The sequence below is a fragment of the Balaenoptera ricei genome, chromosome 15 (genome assembly GCF_028023285.1).
Source record: "Balaenoptera ricei isolate mBalRic1 chromosome 15, mBalRic1.hap2, whole genome shotgun sequence".
Classification (NCBI taxonomy): domain Eukaryota; kingdom Metazoa; phylum Chordata; class Mammalia; order Artiodactyla; family Balaenopteridae; genus Balaenoptera; species Balaenoptera ricei.
In genome coordinates, this window is record NC_082653.1 from 9,839,928 (window position 1) to 9,860,793 (window position 20,866).

A 20,866-nucleotide genomic window follows, 5' to 3' on the forward strand; every position below is an offset into this window, starting at 1 on the left:
TCTCTTTATTTCCAAAAGTGCTAGCTATAAAATTTTAAAAGAATTCCTTTAGTTAGTTGTTCAGTTTTTAACGCTGATTTTGTGGTTCTTAAGCAGTGATGAGAGTCATTTATCTTGGGCTATATTTTTCTGGCATTATCTTTCCCTGAGCATTACTTTGCTGAATTTTGAGGGTGGAATTGGGTGATATTTAGTTATTAGGGAAAGGGAGACAATAGGGCGAATGTTCTGAATGCCATCAGCTGCTTTGGTTTTGTGAGTTGATTGGTAGGTTCACTCCAGGTAGGTGTATAGAACTTTCAACAGGGCCCACGGAGCTATGAGGACACTAGATTCTATGACTGAGCCACTGCCTTGAAGCAGCTTATGTCTAGATGCCACTGTTTCTTGTCTTGTCATTGCCTCTACCAAAACTGTGGATCTTGAGGGCTCAGACTGGTTCTAACCATGCTAACCCCTGGAAGGAAGTGTTCAGCAAATGTTCACTGAACTCATTCATTCATTCAGTGTTTCTTGAGCACCTACTCTGTGCCAGGTGTGGTTCTATAAACTTGGGAGGTATCAAGAGCAAACAAAGAGTAATCCTTGCCCTTGTAGTCTACCTCCTAGTGTGGGGAAAGAGACAGTGCATAGAGAACAGAACACATATGTACATTTTACAGTGTCTTAGAAGGATAAGTGCTGTGGCATGGGGGCAGGGTTTGACAGGGGAGAGGGGTTGCAGTTGTATATAGGATGGTCAGGGAAGGCCTCCCTGAGAAGTTAAGACTGGACTGAGGGAGGGAGGGAGCCATGTGGGTATCAAGAGGGAGAGAGTTCCAGGCAGAGGGAACAGCCAATGCAAAAACCCTAAAACAGAAATGTGCCTGGGGTGTTTGAGGTTAATGTGACCAGAGAAAACAGAAAGAGAAACTGGTAGAAAGTGGGTTTGGGAACAGTATGATTCTGTTTTTTGTATTCTGCCACATTTTAAAATAACTAAAACAATAACAACAGTTGCATTCATTCAGCAAATACTAATTGCATATGATGGTAGTGACACAAGGCAGGCAGGGTCCTTGCCCTCTGGGATCTGACAGACTAGTAAGGCAGATGGGCAAGTAAACATTTGTCACAGTATATGAATGCTCTATCAGGGGGACATAGCAGGACGACAGGGAACCCATATAACCCAGGTTTGGAGGGCCCAGGGGAGGCTGCTCATGGAAAGTCAAAATGATAATTGAAATTGGGAACAGGGAAATGGGGGGTGAGCATTCTAAGGTGGGCTGGAACACATGAAGCCCTGGAGGAGAGAGGTCATTGGTAATCGGAGCATTTTTCTAGAAAGGAAAAGGCAAAAAAAAAAAGGTGCTCCTTGGAGAATGTTAACTCCTGGGAAGTTTGTTTATTTCTAGAGAAGCGACACCACATTTATACCATTTATATAAAGTGATCATATAGTCCATCATCCAGACTGGGACATCAGACTGGGACACCTTTGAGGGTGAGGTGGCAAGCACTATGGGTAATTATGCTGGGAGAGCAGGTGTAAGTAGCCTCCGATATGCCCTTACCACCCTTACGGATGGAAGGCCAAGCCCAGAAGCTGTAAAATAATGCCTAATGCTTCTCCCTAGTGGTGGAATGCAGCAACACAACACAAGTCAAAGATCAGAGTTTCCTATCCCGTGAGTCAGTTTTCCAAGAAAAATAACAAGTCACATGCCACAGAGCTAATCAGAGTTTGGGTTTTGACCTAATGCTTTAGAGATAAATGTATTACTATAAATGTATCAAGTCTTTATCCATCTGTTTATTCTTCCCTGTGTGATTGTATTCCTATTTTCAGTGTTAGTGGCTGTGGTAGATTAGATTTCTGTTTTCAGCCCAACACACCCTCCGTGGTACAGAATCATACTTATCCACCCTTGCACATTGGTATCATGGTGCGTAGAGTGGCTTCCTGGCCCCATTGACTTTGGGTGAAGCTGTGTGATTTGCTTTGCCCAATGGAATATAGTAGACCCGATGGGAAGAGGGGTTTTAACTGTGTCTATACAGTTTGGCTCATCCTCTTGCTCTCATGTGACCTGTCATGAGAAGAACATGCTATGTGTAGCGAAAGACCCCAGGAGACACGAGCAAACACGTGGAGTTGACCTCAACTCAATCGAGTAGAGCCACAATGACTCACAGACACATAAAAAAGAACATAATGGGGCTTCCCTGGTGGCGCAGTGGTTGAGAATCTGCCTGCCAATGCAGGGGACACGGGTTCGAGCCCTGGTCTGGGAAAATCCCACATACCATGGAGCGACTAGGCCCGTGCGCCACAACTACTGAGCCTGCGCGTCTGGAGCCTGTGCTCCGCAACAGGAGAGGCTGCAACAGTGAGAGGCCCATGCACCGCGATGAAGAGTGGCCCCCGCTTGCCACAACTAGAGAAAGCCCTCGCACAGAAACGAAGACCCAACACAGCCATAAATAAATAAATTAATTAAATTAAATTAAAAAAAAAAAAGAACATAAATACTTGCTGTCGAATGCCACTGAAATTTTGAAGTTGTCACACAGCAAAAACTGACTAATACAGGAGACTATTAGTAAACGTACTCAACTCACCATTGTCTACTGAATTGCCATTTCCAGTGTTTAGCATTTACTTGAATGAGTGAAATAATGTTTTCCCTGCAATACCACTTTAGAATCACTTTCAACACAAGTATGATGAAAAAAGTATTTGTCCTTGTAAAATCTGGATGCAAATCCAGCAGGTCTCTTCTTCCCATCTTGTCTTGCATCCTTTTTTTTTTTTTTTTTTTTTTTAATTTTTGGTCAGTTCCCTTTCATAGGAGAGAGAAAGGAAACCTGCCCAGAGGACTCCCCACCCAATCTACCCAAGACCTGTTAGTCTCCATAAGGGCCTCTTTTGTTAGAGGCAACATTTTCCTCACTGGCTCTGAGACTCAGTGCCTTCCAAGAGAAGATACATGAGAGGAATAAAGTGCTGGAGATGCCTCAGCTTTTAAGAGACTTTACACCTTTTCTTAAAGAGGATTCCATTCATTTCGAGCTAACTCTAAGTTACCATGTGTCTTCAGAAAGATTCGCAGAGTTCAGATTAATTTGAAAGATTGGTATGCTGAAGGCTCAATGAGAACTTAAATTTTTTTTCAGTATTAAAGTTCTTGCAAGTTAGCAAATCGGCAGTCATCTTTACAGAGCTTCTTTCCACCTAATCCAGTGTAGACAGCATAGATACACCCAAATTACCTGTAAGCAGGTGAGTAAGTACTGTCATTCAAAGACCTTGCAAGCCTGGGTTGTACAGCAGGCCCATGGAGAAGTGGAACAGTGGATGGTAGTGGTTAAGAACAAGGGCTCTGGAGTCAGAAAAAGGTGGGTTCAAATCCCAGCTCCATATTTTCCTAGAGATATGACCCAGACAAGTGACCCAACCTCTCTGAACCTCAGTTTCTTCTTCTGCATAATGGGGATAATAACAGTTCCTACCTTATAGTGTTGTAAAGAAGGATTAAATAAAATAACACATGTTAAATAAAATAATACATGTTAAGATATAGAAAACAAACTTGTGATACCAAAGGGGAAAAGAAAGGGAGGAGGGACAAATTAGGGGTGTAGGATTAACAGATACAAAATAAAATAGAGAAGCAACACAGATATACTGTATAGCACAGGGAAGTGTACCCATTATCTTGTAATAACCTATAATGGAATATATCTGCAAAAACACTGAATCACTATACTGTACACCTGAAACTAACACAATATTGTAAATCAACCATCCTTCAATTTAAAAAGAAAAACAAAAATAATAATACAGGTTAAGTACGTAGCACATAGTAGGCAGTCAATTAATGTAGCCATATAGGTAGCAGCGCTAATGATCTGCTTTCTCAGTTTTTCTGTATCTTTGGTTAAGCCGTCAGTGGCTCACCTGTGTCATCATCAGGGCTGCTCAGGGTCCACCGGCTTCCTGTGTAGAAGACATCTGTCATTGTGCTCATCCAGGTGGAAGGCAGTGTCCTACGCACCACTGTACAAGCCGGTGAACATCAGCTACTCCCACCACTTCCCTGCAGCTTGAGGACAAGCACAAGCCCTGGGCTTGGCCAGTCAGGTATTCCTGCCTAAGACCAAGCAAGCAGCACAAACCATAGGGAGGTATTAAAATTCATTCACAGTAGCAGCATTTCAGCAGAGGTTTAAACAGTGTGTGATGACGGCAGCAGCGGTTTCTGGGAGCAGTGGGGCCCAGCTTAGCGGTTTCCAGCATCAGCATCAGAGATGTGCCCCTGCAGCATCCCAAACAGACGTCCTTGCAGGGCACCTCGTTCTGGCCTGACTCACCTTCTGCCCATCACCTTAGCTGGGCTCTCAGGTCCCTCACATGCTGCCAGTCAATCAATTCCTGTTCTGGTTCAATTGCCCAGCAGTTTCTGTTGCTTGTAATCAATGAACTCTAACTGATACACTCCCAAAGAGGGAAGCTCTGACGGGCTCTATTGTCATTGACCAATAGTGAGGACTCCAGTTGGGCAGAATTGGGGGCCATATCAGTGTAGAAGTCATTGCTTTAGACTCAGCCTTTGCACTTAGCTAAAAAGCCAGCTCAGATGTTTTCAGTCTAACAGTGCAACCCTTGGCACCTTTAAGCAGAAAGATGTCCCTATCACCACCATGGGAATTCTCCTTCCTTCTGAGAGCCTGATGGGTACCAGTGCTTCAGGGCTGGCCTTTGACTTCATTATAGAAGGGGAACTTCTTAAAGGAAAAATGTCCAACAATTTTTTTTTCCATAAAACATTTCAAACATACAACAAAGTTGAAAAAAAATGTTTGGTGATCACCCACATTCTTTCCACAAAGATTCTGTCATTAACATGTTACTCTTTTTGCTTTATCATATATCTCATTACAATATTTTTAATTGAAAAACTAATACATGCAAAGAGTGAAAAAATTCAAACATTCCAACATGGTATATGATGAAAAATTATTCTCCTTTCCACATCAGATCCCCAACTCACTTCCCCAAAAGCAATCACGTGTTTACATATGCTTATATGTATAGTTTTTGTTTCTTCTTTTTCCTGATTTCCTTTTAACGGCCCCTTACTCAACTTACCATATTGTCGTTTGCCTTTCTTTTTTCTTTCATTTAACAATATATCTTTCATTCAGGATTCATTTCATAAAAGCTTATTAAGCACCTACTCTGTACCAGGCACTTTTTCCATAAACCAGGCACCCTGAATGGGTGGAGTAGTTCTGCTCTCCTCCCTCAGGGCCAAAAATTCAGAAATCATCCCATGTCACCTCATGTGAAACTAGTTAATTCTTTTTTCTTTTTTTTTTTTTGGCTGCATTGGGTCTTTGTTGCTGCGCACGGGTTTTCTCTAGTTGTGGTGAGTGGGGGCTACTCTTCGTTGCGGTGTGCAGGCTTTCTCATTGCAGCTGCTTCTCTTGTTGTGGAGCACAGGCTCTATGTGCACGGGCTTCAGTAGTTGTGGCACATGGGCTCAGTAGTTGTGGCTCGCGGGCTGTAGAGCGCAGGCTCAGTAGTTGTGGTGCACGGGCTTAGTTGCTTCGCGGCATGTGGGATCTTCCCAGACCAGAGTTCGAAACTGTGTCCCCTGCATTGGCAGGCAGGTTCTTAACCACTGTGCCGCACCACCAGGGAAGTCCGAAACTAGTTCTTTTTTTTTTTTTTTTTAATAAATTTATTTATTTAATTTTGGCTGCATTGGGTCTTCGTTGCTGCACGCAGGCTTTCTCTAGTTGCGGTGAGCAGGGGCTACTCTTCATTGCGGTGTGCGGGCTTCTCATTGCGGTGGATTCTCTTGTTGCGGAGCACGGGCTCTAGGCATGCGGACTTCAGTAGTTGTGGCACGCGGGCTCAGTAGTTGTGGCTCGTGGGCTCTAGAGCGCAGGCTCAGTAGTTGTGGTGCACGGGCTTAGTTGCTCCGCGGCATGTGGGATCTTCCCGAACCAGGGCTCGAACCCATGTCCCCGGCATTGGCAGGCGGACTCTTAACCACTGAGCCACCAGGGAAGCCCAAAAGTAGTTCATTCTTAAAGGGACTTTTAAACCAGGGATTAAATGCCTATAAGACCCAGGTGATAACAAAAATGTACGAAGGTATCTGCAACACAAAACAATAAACATTTAGAATCCCTGGCGGTCCAGTGGTTAGGACTCTGTGTTTCTACTGCAGGGGGCACGGGTTCAATCCCTGGTCGGGGAACTAAGATCCCTCATGCTGCATGGCAAGGCCAAAAGAAAAAAAACAAAAAAAACAAAATTATGATGTAACAATAAACGTTTGACCACCAGGTGTGCAGGAGATCAGAAGTTGGAACTAAAATGTATTAGTTCCGGGAATTCTTGGGTATTTTCTCTGCTATAAATGAAACTCAGCTATTCCACATTTGGTTGGTTGGTTGGTTTCTTTCTTTTGTTCGGCACCTTGCCCTCTATTCTGTATCTTTTACACACCTCATGGTTTCTACTTCCCTAGGGTTTTTGCTTCCTCCTGATTTTAGGTGAGGGTAGTTCCTCTCTGGCCTTTCTCTATAGCTTGACCACATATTTCCAGCACTCTGTTGGTTACAAGGAACAGAAAACACAGTAAAACTAGCAGAAGTAAGAAGACTTCCTGGACAGATACTAGGTCGTTTCCAAAATCAAAGAAAGAAACACAGGGTTCAGGGCTGCTCCCCGGACGTTGAAACCTAAACCAGGGAGATGGTGGCGTGTAGCCTCTTTTTTCATGATCATTCTCTTCACTGCTGGCCTTTGCTTGTTCTTATTCTTTCCTCCTGCAGGTGGGTTTTCTAAACTTGGTAGAAAGTTATGGTCACAGTTGGCAACCCCAACTTAACATCAGCCCAATGCAGCAAATTCAGAGGGCAGTCCTTCTGTCTCTGCTTTTGTACCTAAACACGCCAGGAATGGTGTGCCCAGTGCCAGAGCACATCTGTGGTCAGGCAGACACAGTGGGTTAGGCTGAGCCCATCCTGGTCAGTGGCCCACTCATCTGGCCATCAGTGGCTTTCCATAAGTGGCACCCCTACCAGAACTAGTTCCCCAAAGGAAGGAGGGTAGCATGTTAGACAAAACCATGAATATTCATTGCCAAGGCCCTGAGCCTCGGATCCCTCTGCTAACTACCTCCTTCTCTGCGCATTTTCCAGATTTTCCTTCGGGATCCACTCCACCCCCTCTTTCAGCCTATATGCTTCAAATGGGGCTAACACACCCCCTTCATGAGGGGAGGGCATGTATCCCATGCTTGGCCAATCATAGCACCCCGTCACCTTGGTCAAAGTTTTAAGTCCAAAAGCAAGGGTTAGCAAGTTTATTCTATAAAGCAACCGAAAGAGTTGCTGGTTTCAGCAGAAATAATTGATAGTAAATATTTATCATCTGTGTTGTAGCTACTCAGTTCTGTAGTTCTAGCACAAAAGTAGCCATAGATAACATATAAATGCATGATGCTCTGTTCCAATAAAGCCTTATTTACAGAAACAGGCAAGTGGGCCAGATTTGGTCCACAGGCCATAGTTTGCCAAATCCTGGTCTAAAGGATGAGTATATCTATCACCCAAACCAGTCAGGCACAATGTAGGTATTCAATAAAATATAGAATAATGGTTATTACATTTTTAAATAGTTTTTAAAGTTATTATAGTGTAAGGGTAGTAGGTAGATGGCTGCCAATAATAAATAATAATAACTAATAAACTTGATTCTTTACTATTTGTCAATCCCTTTACATATATTTCCCTTTTAATACTCAGAAAAACCATTTGAGGTAGGTAGAATTATTATCCTCATCTTACAGATGAGGAAACTGAGGCTCGAGGAGGTTAAGAGACTTGTTCAAAATCACACATCTCTGAAGAGCTGGACTCTGGTGAGATAATATATGTAAAATATGTTCTAAAATGCTACTTAGCACATGGTGAGCCTCTGTGGATACTCACTCTTCTCATTGTCATTGTCATAGTCATCACTACCACCACTGTTGTTGCGTCTCAGGTTAGGAGAGGTTGAGTAACCTTCCCAAGCCAGGCCTAGGATCTGCCTCTGGATGTGTCCAAGTTTAAAAGGGAGAGAGAGGAAAGGAGAAATAAGAAATGGTTTAATTATACCCTACTTGCTATACAAAGCCTTTGCATCTACTCCCTACCCATGTCCTGTCTCCAGCACTCCGCCCACCTCCAGCCAGACCGAGGTTCCTCAAAAGTGCCATAGCTGGTCTTTGCACAAGCTGTTCCCTCTGCCTGGAACCCTTTTCACCTCACTTCTCTGTCTGCCCAAGACCTGCTCTTCTTACACCTCTGGGGTTATGAATCTGCCTCTTGCAGGAAGCTTTGCCTGACCACTGTGTGAGTCTTTTTTTTCTTTTCTTTTCTTTTTTAATACAGCATGTGTGAGTCTTTATCACACTGTATTGTAACTGTCTGTTTTCTTATTTTTCCTCTTGATTACTCTGTGACTTCCTTAAAGGCTTACTGTTGCATTCCTAGAGGTTAGTATCGTACCTCACACCCAGATAGAACCCAGTTAATGTTTGGTAAACAAGTAAATGGTTCTGGAACAAGCCCTGGTAGAATATGTCAGTCAGGGAGACTGTATGCCGTAAGATATGGAACACGAAAAGAACCTGAAAATGACAGTTGGTCTCGGAGATTTCAATGTCACCAGAAAAGGATTGGAAACTCATTTTTCTCAAGAGTAGGTAAGACAAATGACCAGCTCAGGCCTGCCACACCCAGCCCCACATCTAGAAGCTTAGAATTCCTATTCTTGGATAACATTCCTTTACAGTTCAGGAACTTCCAAACCTGTGGGGGGTAGCAGGTGAATTGGAGGCTGTTTTCACTATAAAGGTCCTGATCCACATTGTTGCTTATACAGTATCCTCTTCCAGTATTTCATCTCATCATTTCAAATTCTAATCCATGAAGGGAAGGGGCTGCAGTGGGGGAGGAGAAAGGAAAGAGGAGGAAGAACTGAGGATCTGTATCGTGATTATTTCCATTTTCAACTAAGACTGTGCCCTAGTGACTTTTTAACTAGCTTTTTTTTTTTTTTAATTTTTAAAGTTATATATGCTGATGGGAATATAAATTAATATGGCCACATTGGGATAGAGTTTGTCATTTCCTAGGAAATTTGAATGTAAGCATATGCTCTGATCCAGGCATTCCTCCCACACTGCATTTCTCAAACTTACCATGCATGAGAATCACTAAGGGATCTTGTTAAAATGCAGATTCTAGGCTTAGAGAAACTTACACATGTGAATCAGGAAAGCTGTGCAAGAATGTTCATAGCTACGTTGCTCATAATTACAAATTGGAGACCACCCACTGGCAGTGAAGGTGTAGATGAAGTGTGATACATTCACAGGGTGACAATGAATGAACCACAGCTGCCTGCAGCAACCTGTTGACTCTCACAGGCTTAAAGGAGCAAGTGAAGGAAAATTGGTCATACTATTCAACAAGTGGCAACACTAAGCAACATATTTAGGTGACAAAACTATTTTTAAATAATTATTACACAAAATTAGCGATCCTGGAAGAAGGTGGCAGAAGGAAGGAGAAGCTGATGGATAGGAATATGTGAAGGACTTCTTTAGTACTAAGAATGTTCTGTATCTTACGGTGCTGATGGTTACTCAGGTGTTATTCCTTAAATTGCACATTTATGTTTCATACATTCTTGTATGTGTGCCAAATTTTAAATTTTCAAACTTAAAAGACTGTAAAAAGGTATATAGCAAGATGTCCGTCACTCAGACAACTGCACCACAAATACTGCTGTCCTGTCCCCAGAGATAACTCATACTAGTTATGAGTTACCAGCAACTTGGTCTCCTCTGCATTCACAAGTTTATGTGTGTATGTGTGTATATGTATATATGTTAAATTTTATATAGAGAGATACTGTTACATATATGTATTTACATACATATATACACATACACACAACAGCATTGTTTGTGTTCTTTTCTGTCCTTTGAATATTTCACTTAATAGATCTTGAAAATATTCCATCAGTGCACAGAGAAACACATTATTCTTTTTATAGTCATAAAGAATTTATTCTATTTTATGATAGAACCATAATTTAGTCGTTTTAATTATTAATTTTTAACCATAAAGTAGTATGTGAACACACTCTCTATTTTTAAAAAATGTGACTAAGGATAATGTTCTCTTATGCATACCTGTGGAAATTGTAAGTTCTCCAATCCTTCCCCTCTGAATCTACTCCCTGCCACCACCTTGCTTAACTCACAGCCAGTGTGCATCCTGCCAGGACTTTTGCCCTCTGGATTTTCATTTTCACCACTGAAAACATGTGGACTTGAATATGTGTTTATATCTATGTAGAACTTACTTTTCCTCTTCAATGCAGTATATCTGGAGCTCTAGCTATCCCTATAAACATAAAACTGGCTGATTACTTTTATTTGCTGCCTGGTATGGCTAAACCACAGTTGAATCTAACCATTCCCCTATTGTTGTACACTTAGGTTGTTTCTCAAGTTGTTTGTGATGACAGTAGTGTTGCAACAAACATCCCTGGACCTGTCCCCTTGTGCACATGTGCAAGCATTTCTCTATAGGAGAAGAGATGGAAAGCAGAACTGATAAACCATTGGCAGGGCATATCTAAAGATTGATTGCCAGATTGCCCTCCAAAGTGGCTATAACCATTCACACTCCCACTAGCAATGCATTAGAAGACTAATCTCCCTGCACTCTTAGTAAAAGTAGATGTTATCAGCAGTCTTAATTTTTATTGAGCTGATAGGTGAAAAAAAGGAGGACTTTATGGTGAATATTCATTCCCTTATAGTTAGTGATGCTGAACGCCTCTTATAAGTTTGTTGCCCAGAATCTGCATTTAACACGATCCCCAGGTCATTCTTCTGCACATTAAAGTCTGAGAAGCACTGGAGTCAGAATCTGCATTTTAACAAGGTCCCCAGTGATGCCCACGCACAGTTTGAGGAGTACAGTGGGGGAGGAATAGCTGGATCACAGCATACGCTCACTTTTACTAATATGTGTGGGGTTGTGTTTATCTTTTCTATTCAGACAGGATATAAAACAGTCCTTCAATGTATTTTTAACTTGCACTTCTTTAATCGTAAGTGAGCTTGGACTTTTTTTTTCAAATTCTTACAGGCATATTTTTCTTCTCTGGAAACCAGGTAGTCACTGAATCTTCTTACTTTGCTTCAAACACACGAAAGCTGATCTCCTGGGGGCTTTTGCTGTTATGGTTTTCTCTCCCTGGAACGTTCTCTCCCTGGTTCTTCCCAGGGCTGCCTATTATATGCAGGTTTTAGCTCAAAGGTCACTTCTAGCGAAACTCAGGTACCGCCCCTACTACCACTCTTCATCTCCCCACCCCGTTTCACCTTGACCATGGCCCCCACCCCTATCTGAAATGACCTGCACACTCGTTCTTTCCTTCCTTCTCTGACTGCCCTGCTGGATCTTGTTTGTCTTGCCTACCCCTCTATACCCAGCACCTGGAACAGAGCCAGGCAACAGTCTGGACTCAAATTATCATCAGATGAACAAATAAATGAATTCTTGGCAGATGAAGAAATGAGATTTGCTCCTGTCTAGCTTTACGCCCCACTGGGGCATCACTTTTACCTGGATAAACATTTCTTGATTCATTCCTGTATCCACAGCGGAAAATACTAGGTGGTAACGACAGAAGTCAAGTGAGGTGGCTTTAGGAGAACACGACCCAAGCAAGGTGCTCAGCCCCACGGGAGGCCCAGGACAATCAGAGAGACAATTATATTTGTATCTATTTCTCTTAAAAAAGAAAGCAATTACTTGACCAATATTAAATAATATTGTAGTACTCATTTAATATATAGAGAGAAACTGGTATAAAGGCATGGAAATCTGCAACTCAAGAAGGGTTGGGTAATGTCAGTACAGGCTTGTGTGCTTCCAATTTATTCCCACATAAAACAGAATATCTGTCCCAAGTTCATTGGAACCACCAATTTTTTTTGTTTTTTGGCTGCGCCACACAGCTTGCGGGATCTTAGTTCCCCAACCAGGGATCGGACCTGGGCCCTCAGCAGTGAAAGCGCCAAATCCTAACCACTGGACCACCAGGGAACTCCCGGAACCACCAATTCTAGATGAGCATTAGCTATTTTTACAGATAACTGTAACTCTTACCCTACTATTATAAATAACTTAACATTTAGAGAGTACTGCCTCTGTAGTAGACATTGTTCCATGTACTTTATATATATGTATTCATTCATCCTCACAACCACCCTGGCTGCATTAGCATCGCCATTTTATCGAAGAGAACACTGGGGCACAAGGCAGCTTTCTCAAGGTCACATGGTAACAGAGCCAGGATTCTCACCCAGGCTGGCCCCAGTCCATGTGCTTCGTAATGACATGATACTGCCTCTGGAATCTTTGTAATGCTTTGTAAGATGTCGAATGACCAGGAGACTCTTCTGTATAATTCAGAGGTACACTTCACCTCTTGGCAAAATGCTTAAGTTATCAAAATTACAAATATACTCCGTTTTTATTTTACAAAGGGACAAGCGTTGAAAATTTATTGACTTTCTTTTTGAAGAAAGGGAACTACCTAACAACCATTAAAAAAAAAATCAGGATACAGGTGATATACATATAAAGAATGAGAAAGTAACTAGTTTCCAAGAGAAACATGCTATGGAGTGAGTATTTGAAATGCATGTTTGGCCATGATTCCCTTGTTAGGTGATTTTGTTGCTGAAAATAATGAAAAGTTGTCACCTGTAAAAACCTCTATCTGCGTGTTTAAATTTGGCAACAGAATTTCCTAATCTGTTTAAACATCTTCCAAATAAAGAGCTTCAGTGGGTTTGAAATCCAGTTGTTAAAGATATAGTTTAGGTTAACCTCTTCAGGTTAATTTGTAGAAGCCCCAGCTTGATTATCAGGGAAAATGAAATTTTACGAGCTGGATTTCAAAGAAAATAGTCAATTTGTGTAACCGGTGAATGGGATTAAAAAGGGAGAACCATGATTCAAGCATAGCCAATGATACTTTGTTTTTTTCTACATATCCTGTGAGGGTTTTTTTTTTTCTCTTCAGTTCTTCAGTGATAACCCTTGAAATCAAGCCATTAAAACCAAACATGGTAATAAACTTAATTTAGGACCATAACGTTGAATGGATGTACTGTAAAATACTAAAACAGTGCCTTCAAAAAAGGAAGCAAGTTTTGTTTTTTTTTTAATTTATTTATTTTTATGGTTGTGTTGGGTCTTCATTTCTGTGTGAGGGCTTTCTCTAGTTGTGGCAAGCGGGGGCCACTCTTCATCGCGGTGCGCAGGCCTCTCACTATCGCGGCCTCTCTTGTTGCGGAGCACAGGCTCCAGATGCGCAGGCTCAGTAATTGTGGCTCACGGGCCCAGTTGCTCCGTGGCATGTGGGATCTTCCCAGACCAGGGCTCGAACCCGTGTCCCCTGCATTGGCAGGCAGATTCTCAACCACTGCGCCACCAGGGAAGCCCAGGAAGCAAGTTTTAATCTGTTGCTGTCATTATATTTGTAGAAAATATTGATAATTTACTTTGCCTTTTGTTGAAATATATTCAAGGAAAATGCAAATCAAAACCGTAGTGAAATATCATTGTATGTCAATTTGATTGGCAAAAATTAAGACATCTGACAATACGGAGTGTGGTAAAGGATGTGACTCCACGGTACCTCTTTCCTTGCTGGGAGAAGTGTAGATTGGTGCCTCCACTGTGGCATCATTTCTTACATAGTCACTTACAATCCAACCAATGTATACATTCATTTAAGAAACTGACACTTTTTAGAAAGATCATAGCTGCATTATTCACGTGGCAAAGACTGGGAAACAACCCAAGTGCCCATCAACAGGAAGGCAGATGAAGCAACTGTGATATTTTCACACCATGGAATATTACACATCAAACTGGTTGAACAACAGTGATAATTTGGATGATCTTAGCAATATAATAAATGCGGGGGAGGAGTAATTACTGGAAGATTACATGCCCTTTTCATGAAGTTCTTTAAAAATTAAAATTTAAGGAATACATGTAGGTGCAAAAAAGACTTGCTAAGGAAAAAAAGCAAAGGAATGAACAATGAAGGGTTTAGGTGGACGGCTATTCAATTCGGGGAGGGGATGAAGGGGGATATATGAGAAATGCAGGTTATGGTTAAGGTCCTAGCTTGGGTCAGTGAGTTCCTTGGTATTAATTATATCGTAATAAGCCAAGCAACAAACAAGCAACCAGACAAATACAGGTCAGCGACAGGTCAGGGATGACAACGGGTCTTGTACCAAAGATTGGTTAATCCAGTTGTGTGCACCTGAGCTGAAGAAATTATTTCTATCCATAGCAAATACAAACACACCTCAAGTAGTAAAAAGCGGTATCAGATGCCTCCCAACCTCCCGGCTGGGTGCATTTCCTTCTTCAACTTCCCCAGAGGCAACCATTGGCCCCTAGAGATCCTTCTGAGACATTCCAAAAGGTCACACGATAAACAGAAGCACACATATGTTTTGAAATGGCTTTACATATATGTGTACCTAGACACATATACACACACCCCAAAGAAAACTTTTAAAGTTGCTTTTTAAAAATTTATCTCGAAAATTTAACCTTGAGTGACTTCACCTGGCTTTACACAAACATCCCTACAATCAATTCACAACTTGAAAATCAACGGGAAGTTTGAGGAAAACAGCTCCTTTTTTAAGAAATATAAAAATGCTCTTCTTGCAGACAGTCCCCTAGGGTTTGTCAAGGGTAACCTCCCAGAAGGTGAATTACAGGACGCTGCGAAACCCCACAGGGCCGGAGCAAGCCACGGCAGAAAAGCTCACCGCGGAGATGTTAGAAATACGGATTCCCAGTCCCCGCCCCACGGATTCAGAGCTGAACACTGGTCTTTTTTAACCAAGGCCCCCACGTGACTCTCAGGTTCGGGCAAGCTTGGGGCACAGCCCCGCCTTAAGTAACTCCCCAATGGAAGAAAGTAGATATCTGGGGCTTGTAGGTGGCTTTCTTGCTCCCTGTTGGATGTCGTTTACCTGGTGCAAGGAGGGGTCCCCTCGAGTCTCATCAGGGGCCCAGTCAGTCTGAACACGAACGCCAATTAGCTCAACCCCCCGAGGACCACGCCTCAGTCACCTGCTGGGCGGGGCCCGCGCCCCTGTCGGCCCCAGGCCTCTTTCCTCCGTGTGGTCTCAGACCCCTGGCGCCAGAGTGCGGGGGCCGGGGGAGAGACGCTGCATGGAAATGCAGATGCCTGGGTTCCGCCGCCTGAAGCCAAAACTTCCGGAATCTGCATTTTTAACCAACTCTTCCAGGACCAGTAAGTTCACCCTGCCGTTGGAGACGCACTAGCCTCATTTAAATTTTAAATTCGAATATGCAGCCACGAGTGGAGGTCGTGCTTCTCAACCTTGGCTGCCCTTCAGAATAACCTGGGGAAGCTTTTTAAAATATATGTACACCAATGCCCAGGTTTCAGCCCAGACCAATTAAGCCAGAATCTAAAAGCGCGGCCTCTGCGGCAGGAGCCGCAACGGCATCACCTGGGAGCTCGTTAGAAATACAGACGCTCAGGCCCCACCCCAGACCCACTGAGTCAGAATCTGCATTTTAACGAGATCCCCCGTGATTCGCGCGCACATTAAATTGGAGGAGAGCCGTGCTTCTAAAATTTTAATGGGCAAACGAATCACCTGGGGATCTCGTTAAAATGCAGACACGGTTTCTCAAACTTAAATGTGCATGCGAATCACCTGGGGAGCTTGTTAAAATGCAGATTCTGATTCAGTGGGTCTGGGGTGGAGCCCGAGAGTCTGCATTTCTAACGAGCTTCCCAGGTGGTGCGGGCTTCCCGGGTGTGGACCGCGCTTCCCCTGGAGTCCCGAGGTCTTGGCTCCGGGCCAATCAGCCGTCAGGGCGCTTGATAAATCGCCCTGCTCGGCTGAGGAGCAGAATTGCCGGGACATGCGCGCTCCGGCCGACGGGGGGGGGGCGGGGGGGGTAATTTCCCAACTCCGGGAATTGGTTGTGTGAGGCTGGCCACTCGTAGGGACGCGCCAGAGCCCTGGTCCTCACGCCATGTCGCGGCGCAAGCAGGCCAGGCCCCAGCATCTCGGCTCCGAGGAGCCGCAGCCAGAGCGCCAGGAGTTCGCCGAGGCGGCCCCGGAGGTGCTGGGGGAGACGGGTGAGTAGTGCTGCGGACGCCCGGCCCGGGGGGCTGGAGGCAGTTTTCTCGGACGTTCCCCGGAGCCGCGCGGGTGCGAGGTCCCGGCCACCGGGCGTGGAAGGGCGGGTGAAGCTTCCAACCCGAGTTCTGGGGCTCGGGCCTTGCTGACACCGCCTTTGTGAGTAGCACACACACCCCCCCCTTGTAAATTCACCCTCCTCGGGTAAATTACGTCGCTCCCCGAGGGGATTCCTGCAGCCACTCCCCCTCCCCCCAAGCGCTATGAAGTGACGGTTCATCTCCCGAACACGTTGGAAGGATGCTCTGAGACCCCTTTGGAGGCTGTCTTCGGGGTGCGCCGGCACCCGGGTGCCGGACCTCCTTGGCGCTGGGCTGGGGCTGAGCGCCTGGAAGGTGGGCGCTCCGAGACCCGCGCCCCAGGCGTTTTCCTGAGGGATGGGGGGGGGGGGGTCTGAAAAATGTCTGAGCTTCTGCCGGGACCTGGGGCTAGGTGCTGGAGAGAGACACGGCAACGAACAGGGAGGATAGAATTCCGACCCTCCTGGAGCTTATTATGGCCTAGTGGAGGCGAGAAAGATGGCACATGAGATAAAGCGGTGGAACGTGGGGTGTGTTAGGGCTGAGCGCCGGGGGAAACATCAAGCTGGGAGGGGCTTGGAGGGGGTTGTCCCGGGAAGGCCTGTCCGTGGAGGGCGCCGTCGAGTAAAACTCTGGAGGTCGTGAGGGAGCGAGCGGTGGAGATGGCCGAGGGAAGAGCATTCCAGGCAGAGGGAACAGCAAGTGCAGAGGCCTCGGGCGTCAGCGAGGCTGGAGCTTGGAGGCGCGTCCGGTTGAGCTTTTGAGAAGTGACGGGAGCCCCGGGCTCCGGTAAGGACTTCGACTTCTACTGGAAGCGAAGTGGAGCCATGTTGGGGGCGGGGAGTGAGCAGGGCAGTGCCGCGGTGGGATTTCACCCCGGCTGCCACCGGGCTAGAGGGGCTCCGGGAGAAGCCTAGGGACCCCGGACTACCCTAAGCCCCCGGGGCAGTAGTTCTCACCCGGTGGGCCTTGGGGCCTCTGCTTCTGAAGAGCCTGCAGGTAGGGAGCTTCTAGAACTCGCTAAATTCTCAGGCTCCCACCACCCCCTCCGCTGCTGTAATCTCAGGGGTGGGGTGGAGTCGGGGACGCTGCATTTCTAAGGCGCTTCCCCTTCTGATTATCTTGCACTCAGGTCAGACGATGTAGGTTCCTACTTTATGGTCCCTCTGCCCTCCACCTTCCCTCCCGCCCGTGGATAGCTGCTGCCTTTTGCTTAGCAAGGGGGTAGCGAGAGGAGTTTTTAGCAGAACTTTCTTCTCTTCTCTCCCTCCCGCGCATTTTCCTGGCTCGGAAAGGGAGAGGGGGATCTAGTCTCTCCTGCCAGAAGGATCAGACTTCCAGCAGCAGGTCTCTCTGGTGGGCTTTAATGACCATACGCTACCAAGGAGGTAGTGGAGGAGAGCAGAAGCTTAACAAAGTCACCCCTAAACTAATAGTTTGGCATCACGCTTTAGTTTTAAACACAGTCCTAAAAATAAAACCAAAGAAAACCAACCCTTTAGATAAATAATAGCTAATTAAACAAAATGTTTCAAGAAACTCTTAACATTGCCTTTGGGGGGAACTGGGTAGCTGGGGAGTGGGGTTGGAAGGAGACTTTTCACAGTAACTTTTGGATTATAACTATTAACAATCTACTTATTACTTATTCCAATAAATAAATAAACGTTTCTTTAAAAAACAAAAAACCTAAAGCTTGGCTGGATGGAACTACTATAACCAAAATATCCTGTGTTTGTGCTCAAGGTCTAGAGTGGCGATAGGCGGGTGGAACCGGAGTGGGGTTCCACCCTAACCCTAGGGTGGGGTTCCTGGGGTGGGAGCAAGGCTTCTGCTGATCCTCTGTAAAAGAACTGGGGAGGTATTGGGGATGTTGAGTCTTTGGGGGAAGCGATTATAAAAGACAATTCCTGAATAAACCCGGGCTGTTCAAAGTGAGTGCCGTGGGCTGCTTTTTCTTCCTGCAAACAGCGCTTGGAGGGCACCTCTTGGAGCCTTGCCCTGTGTTTGGAGGGGTTGCGGAGGGTGTTCTGTGTTGTGCAGCACTGTGGGTGCCAGGGCACCTCAACACCAGCCGCCACTGTGGGGAAAAGCAGCCTCGCAACTGACATTCCCCCTCCACGCATTTTAGGTCTGTTATGATGCTGAGCTAGAAGCCCGCCTTTTTTTTTTTTTTTTAAGGTTGGGCCACTCTTAATTTGCAGATGGCTTTGCAACTCACCTAGCTTTTGGAGGAGATAGAACAGAGCAGGTCAGTTGGTAGACTTCAGTCACTTCAATCATAAGAGGGGCAGGAAAACAACCTTACCGAAGGAACATCAACAGTTTCTCAAAGGGTTACTGAGTTCTGTCAGATGTGGCCCCAACCCCATCTTTCAGACTAGAAGGGTCTCTGCCCCAGCTGTACCTTTCTCAGGAGTGTAGGCTTCTGACCTTCCTTGCTTTCCTGGATGCTTAAAATTGAAGGAGGAAGTCGCCTTTAGAGGCTCTGCATGCCTCTGCCGTAGTCTGCCTTGGTGACCCTTTATAGCCTTGGGCACAGTTTTCTGATAGCTTTAACCCATCCATCTCCCTTCTACCTGTCTTCAAACTTGCATTGCTCAGTGTGTTTTCCACTCCCTGAGAATCTGGTGGCTCGTGTGTGTACACATCAGTGAATAAAACCAGTAACGTTTATATAGTGCCGACTTACGTATAAGGTTCTTTTACGTATATACATTAAAGAACTTAATCTTCGTCTAAACCTGTGAGATGGGGGCCATAACCCTCATTTTACAGACGTGGAAACTGAGGAACAGGGAAGTTGAGTAACTTACCCAGGGTCACACAGCTAGTAAAGGATAGAATTGGAATTTGGAATTTATCACCTGGCTTCCCAGTCGGTTTGCTAAATCACTGTGCTTTAGAGCCTCTCACTTAGATTTCAGCTTTTCAGTCTTCCTTGGTTTCTGTGGGATTAAAAACCCTCAATAGTTTAATGGCTTTCTTTAACATGTGAATTGCTAAACAATGCAAGGTTTTGTGTCTTCCTCTGAGGGGCAGAGTGATGGACTTCAGATCTGGCAAGTGTGGGTTCTAATTGGCTGAAACCATCTAGCCCTGCGGCCTTGAGCAGCATCTCCTCCGAGCCAGTATCTCTTCTCGAAGAGCAGAAATTCTCAAAATGTGGTCCCCAGACCAACAGCATCAGCTGGGAGCTTGTTAGAAATGAAGAATTGCCAGCTCCACTCCAGACCTACTGAGTCAGGAACTCCAGAGGTGGAGCCCAAGCCACCTGTACCTTAACAAGCCCTCCAGGTGATTGTGATGCACAGGTTTCTGAGTAGTGCTGGCTTGGAGTTATACTTCTGCCACTTTAATGAGCATAGGCATCACCTGGGGATCTCATTAAAGTGCAGATTCTGTAGGTCTGGGACCTGAGGTTCTGCATTTCTAACAAGCTCTCAGGTCACGCTGATGTTGGTGCTCTGAGGACCACCCTTTGAGTAGCAAAGGCTTAAAGAGTAGTATGAGGATATCACTTGGAGTGCTTTAAAAAGACAGGTTCCCGGGCCCACCCCCAGTTAAGTCTGGATGAGGCTTTGGAAACTACATTTAACCCGCAATTCAGGTGATTCTGATGTAGGTGTGGAGGCCGTCCTGTGCATCATAGGATGTTTAGCAACGTCCCTGGCCTCTGCCCACTAGGTGCCACTATCGCAAACGTGTGCACACGATCATGACAATCAAAAACGTCCCCAGGTATTGCAAAATTACCCCCAGTTGAAAGCTACGGGACTAGGTCAGATGTTCAGACCCTGTTAAGGGGCTTCAAGCACCACAGCTACTTGGATGTGATGCCTGCAGTCCTTTACCTGAAGCCCTGTAATAGCATTGACTCAGTGGAGGCCGGGCGCTGTACCAAGAATTTACATTGTTCATCTCTTGACTCTGAGGCAGGTCGGTGATACCTTTTTACAGATAAGCTTTCTGAGCCTCAGTTTACTTAAGTTGCCAATAGTCACACAGCTGGCACGTGGCTAAGCAAACCCTGTGCCTGCAACTGAAGCCCTTATCAACGTGTTCTACAGCTTCTCATGGTAAGAAGGTTTACCTTAACAAACCTAGCAAGAAAGATGGAATCCACCTTCTATAACTGGGGCCAAAAGTCCCTGACCTTGGCCTGTAACTCATAAACTAGTTAATATATTTTTTAAGACTGAAGATATTGACAGCACCTCTTTTTTACCTTGGTCTTAAATCTATTTGGAGAGAAATCACTTTACAATCTTCTGGGAGTACTTAGGCTTTGTTATAGAAATTTTTAAACCTGCATATTAGATTGAACCGTATGAAATTATCTGATCATTTTGGCCCACAAAAACAGCAGTTTCACCTAGCTTAGCCTTCCTAACAGAGAGAATGGTACAGTGAACTTCCTGGGCCAGACGCTCAGTTTCAGCAACTAGTTACACGTGGCCAATCTTGTTCTGTGCAGCCATTGCCCTC

At 45.0% G+C, this 20,866-nt stretch overlaps 1 protein-coding gene across 2 annotated transcripts in view; it reads left to right on the plus strand.

Moving 5' to 3' along the window:
- Positions 1–20,866, plus strand: part of ZFP64 (ZFP64 zinc finger protein) — a 77,145-nt gene that overhangs the window by 40,545 nt on the left and 15,734 nt on the right. Inside the window, exon 1 of one of the 2 annotated variants that reach the window (XM_059896118.1) lies at positions 16,169–16,297. The exons of the other annotated variant lie outside the window; for it this stretch is intronic. Coding sequence (XP_059752101.1) covers positions 16,192–16,297 — 106 coding nt within the window. The 5' untranslated portion in view covers positions 16,169–16,191. Of the gene's footprint in view, positions 1–16,168; positions 16,298–20,866 lie in introns of those variants that run through there. 2 annotated transcript variants of the gene reach the window in all.